The sequence below is a fragment of the Pezoporus wallicus genome, unplaced genomic scaffold (assembly GCF_028554395.1).
Source record: "Pezoporus wallicus isolate ANWC-B61680 ecotype Strahan unplaced genomic scaffold, APGP_CSIRO_Pwel_v1 scaffold_11491, whole genome shotgun sequence".
Classification (NCBI taxonomy): Eukaryota; Metazoa; Chordata; class Aves; order Psittaciformes; family Psittacidae; genus Pezoporus; species Pezoporus wallicus.
The window spans coordinates 2,450,289-2,474,453 of record NW_026642649.1 but is presented as its reverse complement, the minus strand read 5'-3'; the positions used below and the strand labels follow the sequence as shown (position 1 = coordinate 2,474,453).

General features: G+C 52.1%; 2 protein-coding genes across 3 annotated transcripts in view; one reads left to right on the top strand and one right to left on the bottom strand.

The window, feature by feature from the left end:
* The window catches only part of SH3BP5 (SH3 domain binding protein 5), a 163,320-nt gene extending 160,721 nt beyond the window's left edge, over nt 1-2,599 (bottom strand). For both annotated transcript variants that reach the window (XM_057431611.1, XM_057431612.1), the window contains exon 1: nt 2,594-2,599. The gene's annotated coding sequence lies outside the window, so the exon portion shown is untranslated. The remainder of the gene's footprint in view (nt 1-2,593) is intronic.
* Nucleotides 2,600-9,716: 7,117 nt separating this feature from the next.
* On the top strand, nt 9,717-23,170 carry GASK1A (golgi associated kinase 1A). The gene is made up of 5 exons (XM_057431555.1): nt 9,717-9,807; nt 19,043-19,852; nt 21,983-22,105; nt 22,364-22,467; nt 22,960-23,170. The coding sequence occupies exons 1-5, from the start codon at nt 9,805-9,807 to the stop codon at nt 23,168-23,170; spliced, it is 1,251 nt and encodes a 416-aa protein (XP_057287538.1). The 5' UTR covers nt 9,717-9,804.
* The last annotated feature ends 995 nt before the right edge of the window (nt 23,171-24,165 follow it).

Genomic DNA, 24,165 nt, shown 5'->3' with positions numbered 1-24,165 from the left:
CTGGGCCAAGTGATTTGCAGGTGATGCATAATTTGGTTTTCTTCATCAAAAAAGGTTTTATTTAAGTGCTTTTGTTCTCGTCTAAACATGTCTGTTGCTATTTGGCATCTGAATAGGTTTTAACTTTGTTTCGGAGATGTAATAGTCTTGGAAGAGGAATCTCTGGATTTACTGATCTTCCTGGTTTTCAGACTGTCCTTCAATTGAGGTTTGCTTGGTGACCATGATGTTTCAAGTAATTTAATCTTGTAGCTGCCTATATATTAGTAGTAGGAAATGCTGTCCACTCTGAACTACTGTGCCACTGATGCTGGCATGGGCTTATGGCTGGTCTGGAGTACAGCTGGATTCCCGAATTTATTTTGTCTTACTTCACTTGTAATGCTCTTTCAATGTTTCCAGCCCTGTATGCTTCTGTTCTTTCCCCCTGCCCACATTGAGAAGGTGTCTCTGAAAACTCCACGTGCCTGCTTTTCATGGAGATGAGAAGGTGCTGATTTCTACTCGCAGCATTATTCATATATGAGTAAGTACAGCTTACAAGCAGGAAGTGGTAACTGGAAGAAATTATGGGGATGGCCGTGTGGTTGGGCTCTGCTCACTTCAGGTCCTTAGCTTTTGGTTCCTCCTTTGTATAATCAATTTTTTTCTTTTTTGTTTAATTTGGACATAGTTTTTATTACTGTTTCAAGCTTGAAGTCATATATACTGCTGTTGTAATCCAGAGTTTCTACTGGAATTTCCTTCTCTGAAGCAGAAAACATACCTGTTTAAGCACTGTATGCCTGGTTGTGCTGAAGTACTGCAACCCCTGTCCTTACCTTGATACAGGCAGTGTGGCCCTGTGTATACTGGAGATGTACCCACACCCTCTCTTTTTTAACCTGAACTCATAACAGGCTTTGTTTTTGGATGCTGTGCAACCTCCACTTCATGCTGTTCACAAGTGTGAGTTTGGCTCAACCTTCACCTTGTGCAGCTAACCCCTGTGTCATATTCTTGTTTTAAATAAATGAGTTGGTGATGTTTTCCTCGCCTCACGTTCAGTGATCAGAAGCCAGTCTGAGTGGTCTCCAGGTAAGTCTTTGTAGCAAGCTCTCCTTCCTCTCCCAAAAGCTTTCAGACCACTATGTGCATCTGAACTTTTCCACCTGCAGTCAGCTATTTGTGCTGATCACCAGCCTAAAAATTACACCGTTGCTACCAGCAGAGAGCCACTTCCTCCTTGGTGAGCTGCATTGACCTAGTTCTTATTATAGAAGAAGCGTTTTTTAACATTTAGGCAGTGGTCTTCTTGTTTGAGGCTATTTTCCAGGGTATTTTGTTCTGTCACTGTTTGGGAGCATCGTTTCTTCTATACTGTGGTTAAAGGCCCTGACCTGCCATTGTGGTCCTCAGCAGAGCTGAGCTCTTCCCTCACATCAGCTTTGGGCTGCTCTTGGAGCATGGGCGGTGTTTTGGGGCGGTGTGCTGCTGATAAAGGTTTCTATGGCAGGATCTCATCAGGAAGCTCTGGGTGCTTTGAAGAAGTTAACGGTGTTCATATTTAAACAACGTGAAAGAACATTGTCTTTGAGATCAGCTGTCCTTTACCTAAGGACACACACTGGGAGGCCACAACATACAAATATCTTTCTCAGCAGTCAAGATGTTTTAGAGCTGCTGTTTGAACCTCGTATTTACAAAAGGCATCGAACGAAAGAAAGGACCATTGCTTAGCTGTGTTAACTGCAATCAGATGCTATATTAAGGTGATCTAAAGAAAGGATGGGAAATAGACTTGTGGGCTTTTTCCTTCTTACTTCTCTTCCTCCCTGGAGCCCCTAAATAACTTTTAAAGGGATTTTTCTTTTTTTTATTTTGGTTCTTTTATTTCTACTGCTTGTCTCATTTGTATTGCACATACTGAGTCTTGGCTCATCCTGGAAGTCTCTGTGGATAATGGGAAAAAAAATCAGAGAGTTTACAGCATAGTGAAGTAAATTAAGTCTGACTAGCTGAAAGTGGCATCATTTTTGCTCTGGTTGCTCAAAGCCTTTTCAAGGCCCAGGCAGAGGCTGGCAGGCTGCAGCTGTTGACAATGCATGCAGGTCCTCAACCCAGATTTAAGCAGGCTTCCTCAGCTCCCAGCCACCTGCATGTGACCTTGGAAGGGAAGATGTGCATGCAGTGGACATGCCTGGCCTCTGCTGGCAAGCGCCACTGTTGTCCTGGAGTGGGAGGCAAGTGTCAGGGTGCAAGGGGTAGAAACCAGGAGATGTGGGGGTTGATGTGCTTCTCCAGCCCACAGCTTCACAAGTGGGACATGGGCCCTGTCATGGCACAGTCCTCTGGCTCCTTTCATTCTCCCCTGCTCCCTGGGTGGTTTTGGGTTGCTCTTCAGAAGTCAGCACCATGCATAGATCAGTTGCCAGGTAGGAATGACCACTTGGCTGTGGCTGCACTGACTTTTCTCACTGGCACTGGATGGCACTAGACTGGGCCCATTCTTCTTAATACACCTTTTACATCTACTGTCTGTGAATTTGTTCAATCTTTTGAGCCTGCTCATGCTACCTCCTTCCAAAATCTTGTAGTAACATGTTCCAGAAACTGGCTGCTGCTGTGTGGAAAACTCTGTTTAGTGTTTTAAATCAGCCTCCTTCCCTAGGAGCTAACCGACGTTAGAGACAGGAGCTACTATTCAGCCCCATGACACTGTGTGACACTCAACTTGGAGGTGAAAAGGAGTCCATGGAAAGGAGGTGAGTTATGGTGAGTCCTTGGTCAGAGCGCTGTGACTTGTTTTTTGAAGGACCGTTGGAGTCACAAGTGTCACTGTGGGCAATAGTATCATAGAACAATTATTCCTGTAGGACACTTGAAAGCATCCACATGCTGTATGGTGCAGAATGCTTTCTCTCATCCTATAGCAAATTTGAGACCATGGGCAGAAGGAAGTCCCAATGCTGGGTCACAGCATGAGAGTTCCCAGGACCACAGGCACTGCCAATAGCCCTGGGGCACTGCACAGGCAGGAAATTCAGTGTCCTTATGGTCCTTGGAAGTTGACCTTCACCTTGGAGCAAGGTAGCCCCTGACAATGTGACCTTTCTGACCATTTTACTCAAAGCCTGGGGGGGGCTTGGCTCCAGGGCTCTTTCTTTTCATCGTTAGGAGATGATACGAAGCAGTCCCTGGGGGAACGGAAAGGACAAATGCTCCAAGCCTTCAAGTTTCCCTCTCTCCCCTCCTACACTGCTCCATGGGGTTCCCAGCCCACTCCTTTTCCTGTCTGAAAGTTCACAGAACTCAATTCCTCTGATTATTAGGAACTTTCTAATTGTCAACCTACATTTATCCGTGACCAATTTATAGCCAGGAGGCTCCGCATCTTGCTTCTGTAACCGCACGGTTGTCAGGAAAGATTCATGAGCCCATATGTTGGTCGGGCCCTTTTTGCAGCAGCCACAATTCAAAGCCTTCAGATTAAATACTGCCTGATGACTCTATGTGTTAATGCATACATTTTTCTCCCATCCTGCTCTCACGGTGACAAAGGACTTTCCCTAATGCTGAGGTATATATACACAGCCAATACGGTGTCTTTGTGGACCCAACTCAAGCGTATGTCACTGACTCCTTCCAGGAAAAGAAACAGATTGCTTCTGTCTTGTTTTCTCTCTTTTGTTTGGGGGGGGAAGGAAATGTTCTGTGCATCAGCTTGTGTTCATTTCTGTCTTCTTTCTTTCTGCCTCATCCTGTAGGTTAGAGCTGGAGGCCTGCTGAGATGCTCCGAGGGAAATCAAGTCATAGTTCAGCCTGATGCCCCCCCCAGCTTGGGACACCGGTGCAGTGAATCCAGGAGGGCAGGATCTGCCCCCAGCATCTGGCCTGTTCACATGCAGAGGTAGGAAGTGAGGTTTCTGTCCCTGGGGAGGTCTCAGAGAGAGCCACGGTCATGCTCTGCAGGGAGCCAGGGCACACAGCACCCATGCAAAGTGCTCCGGTCTCATGCTAACGCCGGCAGCTCTGCTCTGTGCTCCTGCCTGGCTCCATCCGTGCTCCCTTTCAGGCTTCCTTAAAGTCATCCCCCTGCAGTTTTAAGCTGTGCTCAGTGTGGGTTGTGCAGGGAAAGCTTTGTTCACCCTGCCCCTGCCTTTGAGGTGCAGAGCCCCACTGTGGTTCCTTGCCTCTCCTAAAGCTCCTCTGAGTAAGATGAGCTTGGACAGCTCTTGTTCAGGAGACCAAGGGAGTGGGCCAAGCAGCTCTCTGAATCACCAGTGCTGATTCTTAGCCCCTCTAAGCCCCAATAATTAGAGCAACTGTTCAGGATACCCTTTTTCTGTGATGCTATACAGTTCCCAGTATTCCCAGGCTTGTCTGTGGCTTTTCCTAGCCACCTTCTGTGAATGTGGTAGCACGGATGGATGGCTAAACAAAGTCCCCATCAAGAAGGAGTGTAAGGATGGCCAGCTAATGTGGTTTCATGGTCAAACTCCTTACCTTCCTGAGACCACAGCATCTGTGCTGGCAGGGCACATTTGGGTGTCTCCAAGGCAACGGGCACAGCACCATATGCCAGTTGGATTTTGAAAATGGTACCATTTAGAGGGCTTTACATACGAGATGAGAAACTCTGTCAACAGCAGATCTCAACACGAGAAATCAGCGCTAAAGCTTTTTTACGCTGAGGGGTGGAGTTGTTCTTCATCCAACATGCAGTATTTTTAAACAGTGACCACGTTAAGGAAACACAGACACACGCACGCTTTTAATTGCTAAAGTTTGCAGATGGTGCAGGATTAGTGGGGTAGTAAATAATAGAGATCTGAATCCCTGGATTTACATGGTGACAGTCCAAGAAAATGGTGTTTCTGACTCATCTGGGTGCCCTGGTTTGTATCTAGAGAGATTCATAGAATCACAGCCTGGTTTGGGTTGGAAGGGACCTTAAATCTCATCCAGTTCCATGGGCAGGGACACCTTCCTCTAGACCAGCTTGCTCCAAGCCCCATCCAACCTGACCTTGAACACTGCCAGGGATGGGGCAGCCACAGCTTCTCTGTCATTTGTCACTGACCTCCACTTGGACATCAAGCCATTGACCACAGCTCTCCGAGTGTGACCTTCCAGGTAATTCCTTATCCACCCAGTGGTCCATCTTCCATCTGCCAAATCCATGCCAGACCTTTGGCAATGCAGAACGGTCACAAATGCTGCCTTTTCCTGGGGGAGCAGGCCAGGAAATAGTTGCTTCTCTAATAACACAGTGAATGTCTTGGGCATGGTGGTAAGAGCTGCTTCTGGCTGAAGGTGGAAGAGCTTTAAAAATAGCCCTGAGAAATTATGGAATGAAAAGAAAACCCTAATTCATTTGAATCATCCCAGTTCATGTCCTGCGAAACGATGCTGCGGTCTGACAAGCCATCCAGAGCTCCTAGCATGTATCTAAAATGCAAGCTGGAGGAATGAGTAATCACCTCTGAAGGCCTTAATGACCCTTTGAACCTTCCTCCATCTACTTGTGTTTGAGTCATGATAGCGAAGAGGATGCAATAGGTATTTGTGGGAGGCATGAAGCCGGCGTGCTCAGGGAACGTGTGGTTGCTCTGCAGATGTTACTGTTTCCTCTGGCATCTTAAATGCTGCTTATAAAGGATTTCTCTCCCTTCAAGATGTGACCTCTGCCTTTTGTCTCGAGTCAGACAAACGGGGACAAAAGCATCCTGGTAGCATTAATTTATTCTAATTACTGGATGGGGGGTGTGCAGCTTCTTCAGTGCATTTAGGAACGTTCAGAGCGTTCCATAAGTGAGCTGGGTGGGCTCATTTCCATGTGAACAATGAGGGAAAACTGAGACACAAGAGTCTGTTCCCACACACAGCACATTGAAAGGAATCACCCACATCCAGCATTTTCTCTGTGTTAGGGACTTGGGGCTTGTTCCCTTCAGGGACAGCAGCTGGGGAACTGTGGCATGGATACATAGGTTGGAACTAGGTAATCTTAAGGTCCTTTCCAATCCTAACTATTCTGTGATTCTATCTCAACACTCCAAAAGCAGGTACAAAACTTGGTTCTGCAGTTCATCTGCTTCTCAGCATCTTCTGGGTACCGCACTCAGACCCACAGCGCTGAGCAGGAGCCCAGCTCTCTTCCCCATTCTGCTTGATCCCTATAGCCTTCGTTTCCCATCTTTTTCACAGCTGCTGCAAAGGAAGGCTGAAGTATCAGGCTCTCCTCTACAGCCTATTCCTTAGTAATGTGTCGTGGCCCATTATCAACAGATTTGAGATGGAGACCGGGAGTGACAAGAAGAAAGGCTTTCTGAGCAGTTCATTTGTAATCAGTGGTTGATAGGTAGCAATAAATCTGAATAGGGTTTTGGTTTCAGAAATCCATTCAAGCTTATGATTATCTTGGAATATAGGAAAAGTCATATTCGTAGTCCCCCAAACCCATTAGAACCTCACACTTTTCTAAGAAAACCCCTTCAGCTTTACTTTCTTAGAAGAGCCTTCTTTTCCTTTGAAATCTGTCCACTTTCCACTGCCTGTCTTCAGCTGCCAAGGGAGAAAGGAATGCAGATCCACTGGGACAGAAAGGGAAGGAAAAAAATAGGTTTTGGGGGAAAAAAAAAAACTAATTAGCCTATTTCCATCCTTCTGCAGCAGGTATGCCTTTATGAGGGCAAGCAAGGGGAAAGGTGAGTCAGGCTATGAAATACAGGTGGCGTTATACCAGAAGCTTTTGCTAATGGCTGTAGTGATGGGATTCTGGGGAGCACAGAGGTCCCTGTGCTGATGCGGGTACACCAGAGCCCATGGCTGCCTTCGATCTCCATCTACTTTCCTGGGCTTTGCCCCTCTACTGCTTCTCCCTGAAGGAAACGTCTCAGCTCTCCTACTTCAAAGGTCTTGCTCCTGGCTAAGCTGGATTTGCTTGGTGGTACCAGTGAACTGAGGAACTACCTGCGTGGTCCAGCTTGAGCCCCAGGGGAGCCCTCCTTGCTGCTGCTGCCTCGCTGTGCCTTGCAACAGGAGTAAACCAGCTTTTCCTCGTGCCTGTGTGCAAGGTGAGAGGAGGGAGCAGGTTTGAGAGAGCCTTAATGTTGGAAATTGTAGCTTCCCTGGCCTGAGACCTGTGTGTGAGATGGGGCTGGTTTGGAGGCTGTGTGTATTTGGAGGCTGTGTGTTGCCTGTAAGCTGGGTGCAGTCCCACCTCCCTGCTCTCCTCTGTCTCCCTTTGCTACCTACATTGCATGGTAGTTTCTTGGAGCTTGGACCACCCCTCATCCTGCAGAGTTGGCAGTGATATTATCCAAGGACCATCCTCAGGGAAAATGAGGGAAACCTCAGGGATTTCTTGTGTTTGACAGTGAGCTGTATAAATAGCTGTGAGAACACAGGCAGAAGCAGTCACGGGGTGGGAAACTAAAAAGAGAGAGGAAAAGCTGTTTCCACTCTTCCATAATGAAGTAGCAGGGATGGGAGCTGGAGCTGTGCTGGTGGGCTCAGGTACAATGTAGGCATGACTATAGATTTAGGGGGGGCATCCTGGACCTCCTCAGGAAACAGATTCGTGATGCGCTTGGTTCTTAGGTCTTGCTGCCTTTTTAATCTGATTTTTGCACTGTGAACATCATTTAAAGAAACTTCTTCAGGGGAAGGAGGGGCAAAAGACAATTGAGATTTCAAAACGCTGAGATGGAAGCATTTGTTTCGAGGCTGGGTGGATTCATCATAGCGGTTTGGGCACCGATCCCTTAAGTCTGCCTCCCGCAGCAGCCGTCCATGCCTGTGTCTGATGGCAAATCCCTCAAATGCCAGGCGTGCATTTCAAGCAGTTATTTGTATGGAGAGGCAGTCCCGGGAGAGCAGCAGGAGCGCCTGGCCTGTCAGTCAAAGCTCGCGATGCTGCTGCCCTGGCAGCAATCATTTGGACAGAAAATTGCATATAAATTGCAGCATTTCAAACTTAAGGAAGGGAGATGAAAGCAAACGCTTCCGAGCTGCCACCAATGAGTTGTGATGTGCAGGGTTCGGCCTTGGGAGCCCTGCAGGTCACTTCTCCTCAGCTGCCACTGGCCCAAACAGCCATAGGCTTGGTCCATCTCTGCACCGAGGATAACACCAGGTTATTGCTGACTACCTAACTGTCACTAATTCTGTTAGAAATGTTAGGTTATTGGCTGCCCTGGAGGACTGCCTTCAAGGAAAATGTTTCGGCATAGAACCATGGAACAGTCAGGGTTGGAAAGGACCTCAAGGTCATCCAGTTCTAACCCCCTGCCATGGACAGGGACACCTCACACTAGGCCATGTCACCCAAGGCTGTGTCCAACCTGGCCTTGAATGCTGCCAGGGATGGAGTGTTTACCAACATGTCCAATGCTGGTGTGCCCAGAACAGCTGGGGGGCCAGGGAGCTTGGCAGCAGCAATGGGAGGATGCAGGGCTTGGTTTCTGTACCCTTTCCTCATGGCCAAGGGTGGTGTGAAAACGGGCATGCTGAAGCTGAAATCGGACTCACTGCTTTTGTGTGCAGCCTTAACTTCACTTCTTAGCTATAGTTTTGAGTAGCAATGGAAGGGGTTGGGAGACGTACCATGTTAAGCATAACATGCTCTCAATGAAGCCAGGCACTGGTTGAGGTGGGTGCACAGGTCAGAGGGCTGGAAACCCACCACACTTGAGACGCAGGGTTTCCTCCTGTCCCAGCCTGGGCTGGTGGGGGCTGAAGTCACTGTCAGGCTGGGGCAGTTGGTGGCATCACCATCCCCAGGGACTGATGGGTTTTGCTTGGCTGCAGCTCCGGGCTGGAAGGGGAAGGTTATATGAAAACTAAATGCTTTGCAGCCTGGCAGCTGCCTGTATGCCTTGCTTTGCAAAGCAATGCCTCCAGCCCCTCTTCTCCCATAGACCTGAGGAAATGGCATTCAGGATGCACGCTCTAACTGGATGCTGGTGTGGGGGGAGCTGCACTGGCCAAGCACTGCAGGTCACGGCTCTCCTGCTTGCCCTGCAAAAACAGTCACCTGAGCACCCTAAAACCGGCTTTAACACATGGATGCCTTTTAAGCAGGTGAGAGATGTCCCAGGCACCGACGGTGGCGCAGCTCTTTGCTGGGCTGCTGTGAAAGCAAGGCAAAGTTAACAAAACCCTGCGAGGGGTATTTATTTCCTCAAGCACCCACGAGCAGAGCTCTGATTCGCTTTCCTGGCTCCCGGGCCAACGTGGTCCAAGGGGCTCTGCCTGTCCCTCTGCTTGCCTGGCACCGGGTCAGTGTGAGCAGACGGGCACGCGTTGCCTCCAGCCGCCTTTACCTGCGCCTCCTGGCTCAAACCAGCCCTCGGGATGACAAAAAGACGGAGAGAAAAAGCATCAAGAAGGGCTTTTATTGTGAAAAAGAGGCTCCGCAAGCGCCCGTTCCCCCCTTCGCAGCCTCCCCGCTCCCCTCCCCACAGGGAGGTGGGTCTGGGATGAGGCAGAGTTTGAAAACTCGCAGCTGAAGAGCGCGGGGTGTGCGCTCTGCCCGCATGTCCGCCTTGCGGCAGGGCCGGCAGCGGAGTGGGGCAGCAGGGATTGCGGAGGGCAGCGGGGAGCATCCTCGGGTGATCTCCCCTTGCTATGGTTGGCGGCTTGGGGAGAGGAGGCTGCGGGATTTATTGGCCTCAGTATTGCTGCTTTTTGAACGCTTGTGTTTTTTTTGGGGGGCTGGTGCCCCATGGCAATGCCACAGGCGGCTGGCACCCGGCTCAGGAGGTGACCGCATGCCCGTGAAGCGCACGAGGAGCAGCGCGTCGGCTGGTGCTGCGAGATATGGTAGGACTGAGGGGTTTCCTTGCTGTGGGAGGTGATGCTGGGTCTGCTCAGGGACACCAACCCCGTGGGATGAGGTGCAAGGCTGTGGCCTGGCTGCCTCTGTTGCGGGGGTAAAGTCTAGTGGGATGCCTCCGAGGGTGCGGGCACCGTGAGGCAAGCAAGGCACAGATCCGCTCCAGCATGTGTCTGTCCTTCATGGCACTAAGGGTGGACAAAGCAGATTGTAAGGATGTGTGTAAAGGCTGCGCCTGGGGCTGCTGTAGCTGAAGGCACTGCTGTTGGCCAGGGAGGCAATTAGTTGCCTCGGCCAAAACCCATCCTTTTTAAGAGCCCGGGTGGCATCACTTCAGGTAGGCAAAGAGTGTGGGGCAAAGGCAGCGCAGTGCAAATAAGAGAGCACAAAGATCCCATCAGTACTTTCCGTCTGGTCTTCACAACGCACAGCCCTCTCATCAAACCCAGCCACTTTGGCAAGGGAAAACTCCCCTCCTCCCCCTAAGAAATGTTGCGTTTCTCTGGCATCAGCAGATTTCCCTGCATCCGCAGCGTGTTCCAAACCTTAGGGTGGTTTTTCATGTCTGGGTTTTGGGCTGTCCCTTGGCGATCAGTTTCCAGATGCATCTGAGCAGGCACAAGCCAGCTGAGCTGGGACGGGGACCCCACCGCTCCCGTTACTGCTGTGCCACGCAGGGATCTGCAGTGGGGCCAGGGTCTCTGTCTCTGCTTCAGCACCTCAGCCCTTGCAAGGCTGACACGGGGCAGGAATTGCAGACGTGTCTGATGAATGAGCCTGATGCCGCTGCCAGAAGTTGGTGCTTTGGTGTCAGTTGTGTTGTGTTCTGAATGCTTTTGTGTCCTCAGGAGTGTGGTGATGACTCAGAGCATCTCTGGGAGCACTGGGGCAGTGCCAGCCTTCCCCAGAGCGTGAGCATATGTATGTGGGGCACTAATGTCGTGCTTTATACTTTCTGCCCTACGGTTTGTATAGGCTGTCTTGAGTTTCTTACTTAATGGACTTTAGCAGCAGGATAAAGAGACAAGACTTTGGCTCCTGTCACCCATTTTAGGGCTGGAGATAACTACTCCCTATCAAAGGAAAACAGAAGGCAGCTCTCCCTGCACCAGCTTTCATTTGCAGTAACGCTTTCCTGTACGAGCCCTCACTATGACGCCTTTCAAAGGGTCTATAGCCTGTGGTGTGGTCTCCCCTCTGAGAGCATGGTATTCCGTTTTTGCCAGGGGTTCCATTTTGCTTGGTAAGGGAAAGTCTGCTTCTGCAGTCCTTTCCCCGTATCGATTGCTTTGATTTCACCCCGGTCATCCGGGTTTGCTCTGGGCACCTGTAGGATGAGCAGCGATGGTCATGAGGAATAAACTCAGGCTTGCCCCAAGCTCATTGTCTCATTGCTTCATTTGCAGCAAAGCCCTAAGCAGAATGCTCCAGGCAATCTCTGACTCCTTTCAAGATCACCAGGAAGGTGACCGCTTGCAGAGAGCCGGAGGGATCCCCGCTGTGAGCTTCGCTGTTAGGACGGAGCACGGCGCTTGCAGCCCGCTGCTTATCGGATCCGGGCGCTGTACGTGCCTGACCTGCAGGAGCAGTGAGCGCTGGGGGATGACTGCATTGCAGAAACATCTCCTTTATTCTGGTTTCAAACCCTGCCAGCGAGTCATTTCCAACCCCTCTGTCATTCGCCTAGCATGAGGCAGCCGGAATAAGAGGGGCTGATTACACTTTATTAATCCTCTGGCATAGGTGCCAGATGCCTTAATTCCCCCTTCTGTTTCAAATGCTCAATAGCTCCAGTCCATCTGCAGCTGTTTGCCTTGCCCTGATGGAAAAGCCCCTGTTTTGAAGCCAGGCTTGATGCTTATACAGTGTTTGCTCCAGGGGGTTCACTGGGTGAAGGAGAAGCAGGCTGGAGGGTTGCATGCTTCACTCAGGATGGGGTCTGCAGGACACAGAGGCAATCACAGCCAAGCAGTGAGCAGCTTTCCTCCCCTTTTTTCCTCTTTAAGCAGGAATGGTTTATATGGAGGAAAACAGGGTTATAACAGGGTTATCTTCCTGCAGCAGAGGCCACAGCTTGCGTGAGCAATTCTGTTCTGAAGAAAGCCCCCAGGGCTGAAAAGCCCTGCTGTCCTCTTCATTCCTTTGCTTTGGAATCCCACAAATGTGCTTTCCTGCTCTCCAGGAAGGGAACAATCCTGACAGCCAGCTCAGGGAAACCCAACCAGACAACTTTTGGGCAACCTGTGCTGAGATGCCAGCGAAGGAATGCATTGCTGCCCCTCACCAACACCCTGACGTGGGTTTTGCAAGCCCCTGCTGGGCACCAAAGAGGCACCCCTGTGCCCTGGTGCTGACCCAGTGGTCAGTAATGAAAATAATGGATCAGGATCCTCTCCCCTTCCCAAATGTAGGAAAAAATGTGACCCCCACTACAATACCTAAAACGGGGCTGGGTGCCAACACGTGTAAGAGTGTTCCAGCGGCTTTCCAGGCACTCACCAGCAGCACTGGAAAACTCATCAAGAGGGATAGGAAACCAAACGTGATCTTATTTAAAGCTTGATTCTATTTGAATGCATCCCTCCCGTATTAACTGCAGCCCAGAGCACGCTGCAAAAAGATGTGGCTTTCTAGCCCTTCTGCTCCTTGCTGCTGCTATGTGTGGAGGAGCCCACGCAGGGTAATCCCATGGGGGATGCCAGGCCAAAGCTGGTGAGTGGTGCTGAAGTACAGCAAGAGACACTACGGGGGTAAAGGGGTTTGTGAGGAAGGGGATCCAGAGTGGCTCCCAGGTTCTGGATCTGACTTTTCCCCAGTTTGGGAATCCCACAGGAGGCATCAGCGCGAGCCATTGGTTGTGACTGGAAATAAAGCCCTGTGGACTGACCAGAGCTATCGATTCCCAAGTGCTACAGGGAACAAAGCGTTTTGGGTTTTGCAGAAGAAATCCAGGCGGTCTATGTGTGGGACTTGAAGGGAAGGAGTCCAGCCACAGGCTGCTGCCCTCCTCCAAAGCATCCTCTGCACAGCCTCTCACAAACAAAGGCAAGCCTGTTCAAAACGAACAGGGGCATGAGGCACAGATGTTGCACAAAGGCAAGCCACATCTGTTTCGCTGGGGAAGGGGCCCCCTTCTTGCTGTTTCAGCAGGCAAATGGAAAAGCTGCTCTGAAAACCTCCGGAGCTGAATGCAACAGGCTGGCTGGGAAATGGGGATGAGGGGAGCGGGGAAAGGGATACCTGGGGGGATCCTGCACAGCAACGAGGGAGCAACGGCTGCCCAAAACCACTGCTCTCCCCGGTTTCATCCCTGCCAGGATTCCTAGGTTGTGCTTGTCTCACGTAGGTGTGAGGGCTGGAGGAATGAGCAGAGAGGAGGGAAGGTGAGAAGGACCTCCCTAGTGATGCTAGCAGGACAGTCATCTATTCAGGGCTGCTTAGATCCTCGCTGTCTCCTGTGAACACGAAGGTGCTGGTTTGGGTCTGCAGTGACCTGGATGCAGGGTGATATCACTTAACATAATAAGGCTTTCAGTGGTGAAAGGTGATGGAGGTGTTTGCACATGCAAATAGAGCAGCCCTGTGCATCTCCTGCAAGACAGCCAGCAATCTCACAGGAGATGTGCCACCAAGAAGTAGAAGATCCAGCTAAGAGTCTGCAGTAAATGTCCTGACTCTGAACTTAAATAGGAATAAGATAAGGCATTTGAAAGCTTTTAGTTTGCTTACTTGAAGCAGAAGTATGGCATCCTGGAGGCTGTTTATTTTTGTGGTGCTTTATGTTGCCTTCTGGGATTAATCCGGAGAGGTCCTGAGCTGTGCTGGACATCGCGTTGGGATGAAAAGCCCCCTGTCCATCCCTCACAGAGCCGAGTGTTAACTTCCTGCAAGATTTACAGAGGGGAAGCGAGGAGAATTATGAATCTCTCCTTCTTCTCAGTGAAAATCACAAGATTTAGGGGTAAGGACAGAGTCAGCACAGGAAAAGCAAGGCCCTGCTGGTACCCTGCAGGGCTTTCATCTCTCCCAGGTCCTTTGTGAAGATGCTGAGCAGGACATTTGGGATGCTGGGAGCCTTGCCGCTCCTGTAGGCTCCTCCTGGGCAGGGGTTACGAGCCCTTGTTTTGGCTCTACTTGTTTGGTCCATAACTGAGCTGTAACCAGGGCACTGTCACAAAGGCATTTTGGATGGTGGAGCGGATGAGAAGAGGCTGTGCTCTGTGGATGGGCAGAGAAGCACCTCCCAAAACCAGGAACAGTGAGTCTGGGTGAGGGGGATGGAGCAAGAAGGAGGACACCTCGCACTGAGGAGCAAAAAGCTCAATGGGCTCGAGCCAAAGACACTAAGTTGTTACTAGAGAGCTGTGGAGCTCGAGGGTTTCGGGGTTTCTACAGTTTGCTGCCCCAAGGGAAGAACTGTGAAGGCAGCATTATCTCACAAGCTAAAGGAAGCATGATGACACCATCCCTTCACAGTCAGTGCTCAGAGTGAAGGGTACCAACAGCGTTTCACCCCTTTCTGCTGCTGCTGGAGCATTGTCCTGTGCTAGTCTCACACTTGGGCTATAAATTACCTCCTTGAGGCTTTGCACACTGTCCAAAGTTTAGCAAAGCACAGCATGTTATAAGGTTTCCCCCTGGGCAATTTAACTTGGTTTTGGTTTTGGACATGCTGGTGGGAAGGTTTGTGTGCCAGCTAAGAGGACTTTGCTGCCTCTGCAGGGAAGGACCCAGCACCATGTGCTGATACATCATCTTTCCATTGCCCAGTGCTTGCTGTGGCTTCCTCGCCGTGCAATCTGTGGGAGCACGGACAAAGCTGGTGCAGGTCTGCTAGGAATTACAGCCCCTTTGGTGGATCGTGAGGCCCGGTGAAGGGCCATCCGTTCCTCATGCCCTGTGGTAATCCAGGTGGTGGTGGGACCTGGGGCTGTCCCATGGGCAGCCACTCCGAGCCGGGGCTCCCTTTGAGGCTGGCAGTCATCATCTAATAGCTGTCTTTCGTGGATTCCCACTGCAAGCCGTCTATCTTCCCTGAGCAGGATGATGTAGGAAGGTACTTGAGCACTTGAACGATGGGCAATGCACGCTGGCAAGGATTTCCTTCTGCTCAGGCTCAGAATCAACCCCGGGGGCAGAGCTTTTGCCTCCTTCCATATCCTCAGCCTGGTTATGGGTCCCCAGCAGCGAGCTTAGCCCATGTGCCATGCCCTGGGCAGCACCAAAGGGAAGAGGCTGCTCCCGTCCTGGATCCGGTTGATGCCCCAGCTCTCAGCCTCTCTCCCTGCTGCACCACGTGTTGGCCAGGAGGCTCTGGAGACGTTCCCGGAGGTGGGGGGCAGCCAGAGGAGCTTTCCCAGTTGCTTTTCAGATGCTCTTTGTTAACGCTGGTCACGGTGGGCTGCGTCTCCTATTGCCTGGACAGCTTTGTGGTTCATCGGGCGGGCAGCGAGCGCGGCGCGGGGAGGGTAAGTGCAGCTCTGCGCGTTCCACCTCCGGTGCAAACGATGCCCTGCGCTGCGTGCAGCCAGGTAAAGGCACATTCCTGCTTCTAACCTGCTCACCGGTGGCCTTTGAGTCCTCTGAGCTCAAGAGGGACATGGCTACGGCCAAGGCATCCTGGCTCCCTCGGGCACCTCACTGGCATGGTGGGATTTACTGCTGGAGAGGTCTGGCAGTGCTGGTGCAGGGCCAGGAGCACTCCTTTAGATACCAGAGGAAAGCAAGGATCCATTCCCCTTTTAAAGGCCACGTATTTCCAGGGCATCTTTCTGGGTTTAGGGCTGTTTCTCTTGCATTCCTGGGTAATGAAGTTTGGGGTTTGTTTTTCTTTCATTTCAAGCTCAGCAAAGCCAATTTGATGCGCTTTGAAAAGAAATTGCAAACAGGCGGCTCTGCTCCGGATCCTGCCAAGGTTCAAGCATCCCGGGAATACAATGTCAAGGATAACCCCACCCCCTGACCATAGCTTCATCCCAGATGGCCAGGCTGCACAGGCTCTCCACTGTGCCTTCAGGAGCCCATTCATGCTGTGTGTCCCCCTGATGAGCGAGGATATACACTGTTCACTTATCGGCATCTTGGAACAAGCAGTACCTCTCTTAAGCCTTTTAATGGGCTCTGCCTGTAGCTTTCCCACCGGGAAACGGCTCTGATTTCTGGTGAAGACGTGCTGTACTGTCAGTGTGTCAGACTGGCAAAGCAGAGCTCTACGTATGGTTTGCATTTGGGGCTGAATGGAAGCCATAGCTGAAACTGCAGCGGTTTTTCTTAACAGCATGAGCTCAGAGAAAGTCTCAATGGAGAAGTATTTATCCTGGGCTTGTAAATAGAGCTTCATGTGTGCGGTGTTCAATCGTTGGGTTGTTTGCAATGTCGACTGTCAGAAATAACACAGGGGCTGTCCTTGGACTTTGCTTCTTTCTTGTTGGTGATGTGGCAGGGAAAGCCCGAGCAGTGCTGGGGAAGGGAGCCTGCGGTGGTGGGGAAGAAATGAAGCTCTAACTTACGGTGCCCAGACCCGAGCTCACTGTCACAAAAGGCAGGGTGGGTTTGGACAATAACGGTTCCTTAAGCACTTGGACTGCAAGCTGACTTGACATTAAAACCCCAGGCATCATTGCCAACTGTTTGGCACCCGCTGCTCCCCAGCTGTGGATTTAAAAGGGATTTTTCCTGCAGTATTTCCAAGGTTTTCCAAATGGCTCCTGCGTGCTCCCCTGCCAGGATCCTTGGAGTTTTTAGGTTCTTTGCATGCCCAGGGATGGGGTAAGTGACCAGATGGTGTAAGTGACCAAAAGGTTATTATCAGGTGGCTAACAGCAATGATCACCCCGCGAATCCTCTGTGCAGAAGAGGGTTGTGGGTGATTTTGGTGAGAGCGGTGTGGGTCGTGTCCCTCAAAGGGGTAGGATGGGGGAGGCACTGGAAAAAGTTGCCCACGGAAGCATGAATTGGGAAGAGAACTTGGCTGGATGCAGATGGGAGGACTGAGATTTAGTTAACCGTGCCCATGGAGATTAACTCCATAGAGTGAATTCAGCCTGCTTTGAGGCTGGAGGGGACAGTGAAGCACTTACAGTGGTGACTTGAAAGGAGCATGGGTATCACGGTATCAGGATCTGGCATTTTTACCCACAGAGTTATTTTACTGTGGTTATACTAGGATTTCGACATTGCACCTCCCCTAAGCTCTTGCTCAGGATGCCAGACCCGGATTGGGGGTGCTTGGGAAGAAGCTTGTGTCTGCATTCTGCAAGACTTGCTTGAATTCCAGGGCATGAAGGTTTTGGATAGCTGAGCTCGGGTGCTGCCGTGTTGGTTGGTGTTGGCTGTGCTTCCATAACAAATCATTATCCCATCCAAGTGGAGCATTGCAACCATGCTCACCCCCTGACCAGAAAGGGGCCTAAGGCAGTAAGCGGGACAGGACATCACACTCTGAACAGACTCACCCTGGACTAACTCCTTCTCAATTTGGGGTTTAAGGGAGAGCTAAATCAGGGGGTGCCCTGGCAGGTCCCAAAGCCCTGTAACAGGCAGAGTCCAGTGTAAGCCATGGGTGAGTGTAGAATTCGGCTCGGAGGATGTATTTTGCTGCATTACATTGCATTTCTGGGAGAGAAACAGTAACCTGAGAGCTGTAAAGCTGAATCACTCCAAGTGCACCGTCACTTGTCCTTATAAACTGCAGTAAATCTGCTCAGTCCTTGGAGGAAAACCCCCTGAAAGCCAGTGAGTTGGTGGCTTTGTGGCTCCTCTTGGTCCCCTTGGCTGATGTAGTGCCTTTGGGAGGGATGCAGCTCCTGAGCATGGGGCCACCTGCAGCAGCCTCCCTGCGGTGAGGGCAGGAAACCTGATGGACTTTAGGATGCTGCCGGATCAGCTTACGAAGGGGCTCACATGCTGGAGGTGCCTGGGGCAGCTCCCCTTGGGGCTGGAGTCATGCTGGTGGTGGGTCCCTGCAGGCAGCAGGAACCTGCAATCCGAAAAGCCCCATGGCTGGAAGTGCTTCTGCTCACCCAGCTGCTTTCTGGAAGTCATTCTGGCTGCAGGCTCTCACCTCCCTCCCATCCCTCCCTAGCTTTTCAGCTCCTTTTTTTCCAAGCTTTCCCTCTCACAAACAATCTCCGACCCCTCCTTTGGCACTGCGCTGTCCCGCTGTGTCTGCCATGGATATACTTCTGCTTCCAAAATAAACAATAGCAGGAAAATGTATCCCCTTGGACGTTCCCTTGACTTTCAGAGTGGGTTTGAGCCACTTGGAGATGCCTCTTGTAAAGCAGAGAAACAGCACCAAGGTACCTTTTGCTGCTCCAGCCCAAGCCCGGGTGGATGTGGCACGGGTACAGCTGTGGGATCGGGATGGGGTGGGCTGGGAGGTTCTCTGGCTGCTGCCCTGTCTCTTCCCTCCACCTCACCCTGAAAGGGAGGATCCTGTGCCCCAGTGCTTGTGCATGGGATTACTTTCAGCCAAAGGGGAGATAGGAGGTTAGCAATGCAGGAAACATGAGCAGTATTCGCTCACAACTGCCTTTCCAGCCTGTACGGTTTTTATAAGCCTCTACAGATTATAAAGGATGAGTAAAAGGAAGGGGGAGGAGAGCTCTGTGTATGAAGATGCGTACATCAGAACTTGGCAGTGCTTGTCTAAAGGCGGTTCCTTAGTGCGGGACATCAGAGTATGTTAGGGTTCAGAAAGAGCACTTTGCGTTCTAGGCTGTCACAGCTCCTGACTGGCACTTGGAGCTGCCTGGATTTGCTGGGTGCAATGATGGGTATTGCTCCAGAGGCTGAGATGTCCTGCAAAGGAAGGCATGGGGATCCAGGTTACCAGTTCAGTGTGCAGCCGGGGTAGGAACCACTGAGGGTACCCAGAGTAAGGTCTGAAGATAAAAATCTCTTAGGAACTGGGAAATGTTCGCATCCAGCCAGGAATCCGCTCTGGTTTGTGGAGTTTGTTTTTACTCTTTTTCATTTCTTGAGTCTTTAAAGCAAAATATTTGACCATGAAGAATTCATTGCTTGTAATGTCCTGTACATCAGTGCTGCAGACATGTGGTGGGTCTGCCCATGTTCTGGCTTGCTTCCGAAAGGACTGCAGCTGATTTCTAGCACAGAAAAACCCCCATCAAGCTTATTGACAGCTGTGCTTGCGGTGTGGACATCCTAGCCCATAGAACCTCAAGGGGACCCCTGCTAACGCTCTCCCTTTCCCTACAGGTGCAGCGACCATGGAGAAGGATGGGGCTGAAGCCCCCTGCCCCGGCAGCCCTCGCGGTGCTGCTGGCCCTGGCCCTGCTGGCCCTTGCCCGCCTTCCCCCCCCACCAAATCACTCCCCACACCCGCTGCCAGCATCGTCCCCCCCAGCCCCATGGCGGGAGGTGGCTGTCCCCCTATCCAGGGGACGAGCCCCCAGTGGAAGGGTCCCTGTACCCTCCCCTCGCCTGCGGCAGGACCAGCCCCATGGCCGGGGCAGGAGGCGGCGGCGGCGGGGGGCAGCAAGGGATGCTCCCCCATGGCTCTCTGATGATGACCTCCAGAAGATGCAGCTCCTGGCCAGGGGGCAGGTGGTCTCCAAAACCCGCATCCCAGCCCACGGGCAGGTCCTGCGAGTGGGACTGCGGGCCATAGGGGATGCTGAAGGGGACACCACGCCAGGAAGGGACTGCCAGGACGGGCGCTGTGGGCTCATCAAGCGCCCAGGGGACCTCTACGAGGTGCTGGCTTTCCACCTGGACAGGGTGCTGGGGCTGAACCGCAGCCTGCCCGCCGTGGCCCGGCGCTTCACCAGCCACCTCCTGCCCTACAGCTACACCGACGGCTCCCCACGACCCATCATCTGGTGGGCGCCTGACCTCCAGCACCTGGAGGATGCCAACAACGACCAGAACTCCTGCGCCCTGGGGTGGCTGCAGTACCAGGAGATGCTGCGGCCCCAAGGACCGATGCCAGCGGCTGGGGATGCTCCCTGCTCCAGCATCCCACGTGGCGAGTGGAGCCGCCTGGCCCTCTTCGACTTCCTCCTCCAGGTAGGGCTGGGGTGATGGAGACATCCATCCCTCTGGCTGTACCCCCCTGCGTGCCTGCCTTGTGTGACTGTGGGCTCCTCTGTGGGGTAGCACAGGGCTTTGGGGATATGTTTTTACTCATTGGGTAACAGGGAGCAGCAGAGCTTTGTGCAGAGGCAATCGTGGTCCATGCTTGGGACTTGCAGAGGAAACACAGGCAGGTTTTGGATGCAGCAACTCCGATCTTACATGGGTGAGCTTTCTCCCATCGCAGCTGTATTGGCTCTGCCTCACATGGATGCCAGCAGCAGCTTGGCATGGGGCATTCCTGGGGCCAAGCAGTGTGTTCTGCATCAGATCCAACTCCAGGGATGTGCTGCTGGTGCTGGAAATCAGGAGCTCTACACCTTCGTATGGCACTGCCTTCCTCCTCCTCCTTCTCCTTCTCCTCCTTGGCTTTAATAGCGCTTAATCTTCTGTCTGGAAAATCATACCCTGCTGCTATGAGGGATTACGGCAGCGTCCCAGGGAGTTATCACTTCCTGGAGGGCAGCTTTGAGGAGGCAAAAGTGATTTCTATGGAAGAAAGCCTCTTTGGGCACCTTGAGGCTGGGGCTTTGGTTATCAGACGAGGGGGAAAATGTCTGAAAGGGCAAGTATTAAAATACAAAAAAAAAAAAAGTGAAGAAAAAACCCACCCAAAACTGTTAAAATTTGTGCTCCCTTTATTCTACCTCCTTTTTCTTTGGCAAAGCCCGGCCATTAATCTTTATAGCCTCAGACTATGGCTGGCAGAGGAGGAGCAGTGCTGAAACAGCCAGAGAAATGAGAAAATCAACCAACCCCCTTCCCTTCCCCAGGCCAAAATTCCATCCGGTGCAATGGAAAGGCTGAGTCTCCAGGACAAAGTATCTGGTTTAAGGAAACTTTCCTCTGTGGGGCTGAAGCAGCACGATGATAAATCCAAGGGCAGTTCGCTGGTTTTCCTCAATAGCTCCGATGGGATCTTCCCATGCGGAAAAGTCAGGTAAAGAGGCACCAAGTCAGCAGGATGTGAAATAGCATCTGACAGAAATGGCTTTAACCTCTCAGAGCTCTGGCTGGGGAAGGAGATGCTGCGAGCTTGGAGCCCTGCTGTACGTTGCCATTGAAGTCTTGGTTGTTGTCTTCAGTCAGCCTTGAAACTGAGCTGCTTCTGACTGGGTTTCCCTTGGTGTTTGCCACAAGGGAGCACCCCTCTCGGTGCAAAGCTTTATGGAGGCAGAACACTGAGCCTGGTGGAAAGGGGGCAGCTGCTGGTGGCTTTGTCCTGCATTGCAAAGGGCAAAAAAGGCATTGACTCCAAAGCTCTGCAGCCGCATCCATACCCTGAGGTTGCTCATCCCAGGCTGAGTCACATATGGAAAGCCCTGTTGGACCCAAGGGGATGCTCTGGTGTGGCTGAGCTTCGTGTGGGTCCCAGCTGGGGCTGAAGGTGAGCTTCTCATAGGGTTTGAGCTCTGGTGATAGAAAGTGTGGCTCACGTATTCGTGTCCTAGCAGCAAGACCTAATGACCCATTTGTTAGAGCCATTTAGGAAAAGAGCGTGCTCTGTGTAACACAGAGACTCCTTTTTCCCTTTTCCATTTATCCATTTGTCTTTCCATTAAGAGCTGCTCAGGTAGGGATAGATGAAAGGGCAGATATGTGACTGCAGCCAGATGAAACCATCATCCAGTGCACCAAGACTTGGCCTGAGTAAAATACTTCTTTTTGAAGTTCCAAAACCTAGGTTTCCTTGGCTGCTTTTGGGTTCTGGGTGTTCACTTTACGTTCATTGCTGTGCACATCTTCCCTTGGTTTCAGCTGGAAGCACAGCCCATTTACACTGTACAAGCATGGAGTGTGGAAGTGGAGGTGCAGAAGGTGTCTGAACTCCATTGGGAAAGCCTGTCTCTTCCCCAAGCCAAAGGGGTTTGCAAGGCAGCTCAGCCTCTGAATGCTTCCCTGACACTTCCTCACTGGTGTATGCAGCTTGTCCATGTGATGTCTACTGCGGGTTCTTAGCTCCTTTTCATTTTCCTTGGAGCAAGGGAAGTTCAAAACTGGACCTCCCCATCCTGGACACGCAATGTCCAGTTGGGCACTCACATCCCAACGTGTCTCCTGCAGGTTCATGACCGCCTGGACCGCTACTGCTGTGGATTTCAACCCGATCCCTCCGAGCCCTGCGTGGAGGAGATGCTCCATGAGAAGTGCCGAAACCCAGCCGAGCTGGTCCTGGTGCACATCCTGGTATGTCCCCCACTCCCCAGGGGCTGCTCTGGGGCTAAGATGAAGGAGGTGCTTTTAGGGCTGAAGTGGCAGCAAAGGGGATGCAGGTCCCATGGTGATGCTGGGTCCATAGCGGGTCCTGGTCACGAAGGGACCTGGGCTTTGCCAGCTGCTGGCCCCCAGATGCTCTCAGGGTTTCTCAATGCATTAAGAATCAGTCTAAACCCACACACTGATGGTTTCCTGCAGTAAGTGAGCTGCTTCTCATCCCACTGTCAGGTCCGGAGGAGCGCGCCGTCCCGCCTGGTGTTCATTGACAACGCAGGCAAGCCGCAGCACCCAGAGGAGAAGCTCAACTTCAGGCTCCTGCAAGGCATAGACAGGTAGGAAGGGTGAAGTGCACCCTCCTGGGGGCACATCCCGGGGGAGGGCTGAGCTTGCACGTGCAGGATGGGCAGCAGCTCCATGTGCCTAACCCACCACACGTGCCCTTGCTCTGAAAGCAGCTCTTCACCCTGCTCTGGGTGGCTGAAGGCAGTCTCCAAAGCCTATTTTCCCCTCTCTAACTGGCAGCTGCACAAAAATGATGGATAATCAGGTATTTTAGTATTATTTGTGTCATTACCTATCAGGCATTTTGGCTTACTGTAGGCCCCTTGATTTGGAGCTTGTTTGGGTCCGTGTCTGACGGAGCTGTTCTGCACATTCGTTATGGGCAGAGTTTGAAGAAGGAGGCTCCTCATCCCGTGTTCCTTTGGGTGGACATGCATTCCTTGAAGCACCGGGTGACATTTGCTTGGCTGCTGCCCTCTTCCCGGCTCATCTTCCCCTGGGTAACCCCTTCTCTCCATCTCTGCTCTGCTCCTCCACTGCAGCTTCCCCGCGGCGGCCGTGGCCACGCTGCGGTCGGGCAGGTTGCAGAGCCTGCTGCTGCAATCACTGCGCGTGGACCGGGAGCTCTGGGAGAGCCAGGGTGGTGCCGAGGGCCTGAGGCCCCTGCTCCGGACCATCGAGAGGCGGGCACGCATCCTGCTGCGGCACATCCGGGAGCACAGCCTGACGGTGTTTGAGGACTCGCCGTGCTGAGCCCCTGCAGCACGGGGCAAATGGCAGCGGTGATGGATGCCCCTCGTTGTGGGTGATGTGACGCTGTGTGCGGGTGCTTGGGTCTCCAAAAGGTGTTTCCCACCTCCTTGTAGGATGCCTTGGAGAAGGAGACTGGATCGCAGGGAGTAGGAAAGAGGAGGAGGAGACGTCTCCTGAAACAACCCACAACTGCTTAGGGAAGGCAACTGTTCTCAAGTAATGGTCCGAGCATGGATTTTCAATGGAAGGGCACATCCATGGGATTTTTGGGGTGCCTTCACCCCCTACCCCAGCAGCTTTGAACACCAGAGGCTCAGACAGTTAAACAGCCTATGGGGGACCCTGGGAAGGGTTAAAGAAGCAGTGAGAATCACTGCTCAGGGTTGCAGGAAGTCACTGTCAACCTTTCCATGGCTTGCACTGGGCTCTTGGATGATGCCTTTGCTGTTTCCAAAACAGCACGGGTAGGGGGGCCGGAGCACATGGAATAAAGCAGAGGGGGCTTTCTAAGCAAGGACAAGTCACCGGAGCTGAGCTCGCTCTGTCCCACGTGGAGGAGGTGATGTGTGCCTGGGAGTGAGGATAAATCACTGCCCAAAGTGGGGGCCAGGCCACCACTGCAGCTGCCATCACAGAGCCTGTAGTGCTGTCCCCAGCAGCACCATGTGCCATGTGTCCTGCCATCCCATTCAGTGTGGAATCTGAAGATTTAAATCCCTCGCTTGCTCTTTCCCTTTGCTGTCAGGAGATTAAAGGCAAACCCACGCCACCTGCGGAAAGGGCTCCTGCCTGCTTTCAGGCATGGCTGTGAGAAACTCTTTCCAAGGCTCCCAGCAATACCTCATAACACAAAACCCAGGCTATTTCAGCAGAAGGAGATCAAGCGCAGAATGCTTTGGCACCTCCAGCAGAGCCCATCCCACTCCTGTCACCCCTCAAGCCCTTGCCCAGCAGCAATGGGGCACAGCAGCATCCCAGCTCTGTCAGAGCCTCTC

Bases quoted from the DNA above. Each gene is read 5' to 3' on its own strand.
- GASK1A (XM_057431555.1), top strand. The intron at 22,106-22,363 runs GTATGTCCCCCA...TCCCACTGTCAG, and splicing joins TGGTCCTGGTGCACATCCTG to GTCCGGAGGAGCGCGCCGTC. The intron at 22,468-22,959 runs GTAGGAAGGGTG...CCTCCACTGCAG, and splicing joins CTCCTGCAAGGCATAGACAG to CTTCCCCGCGGCGGCCGTGG.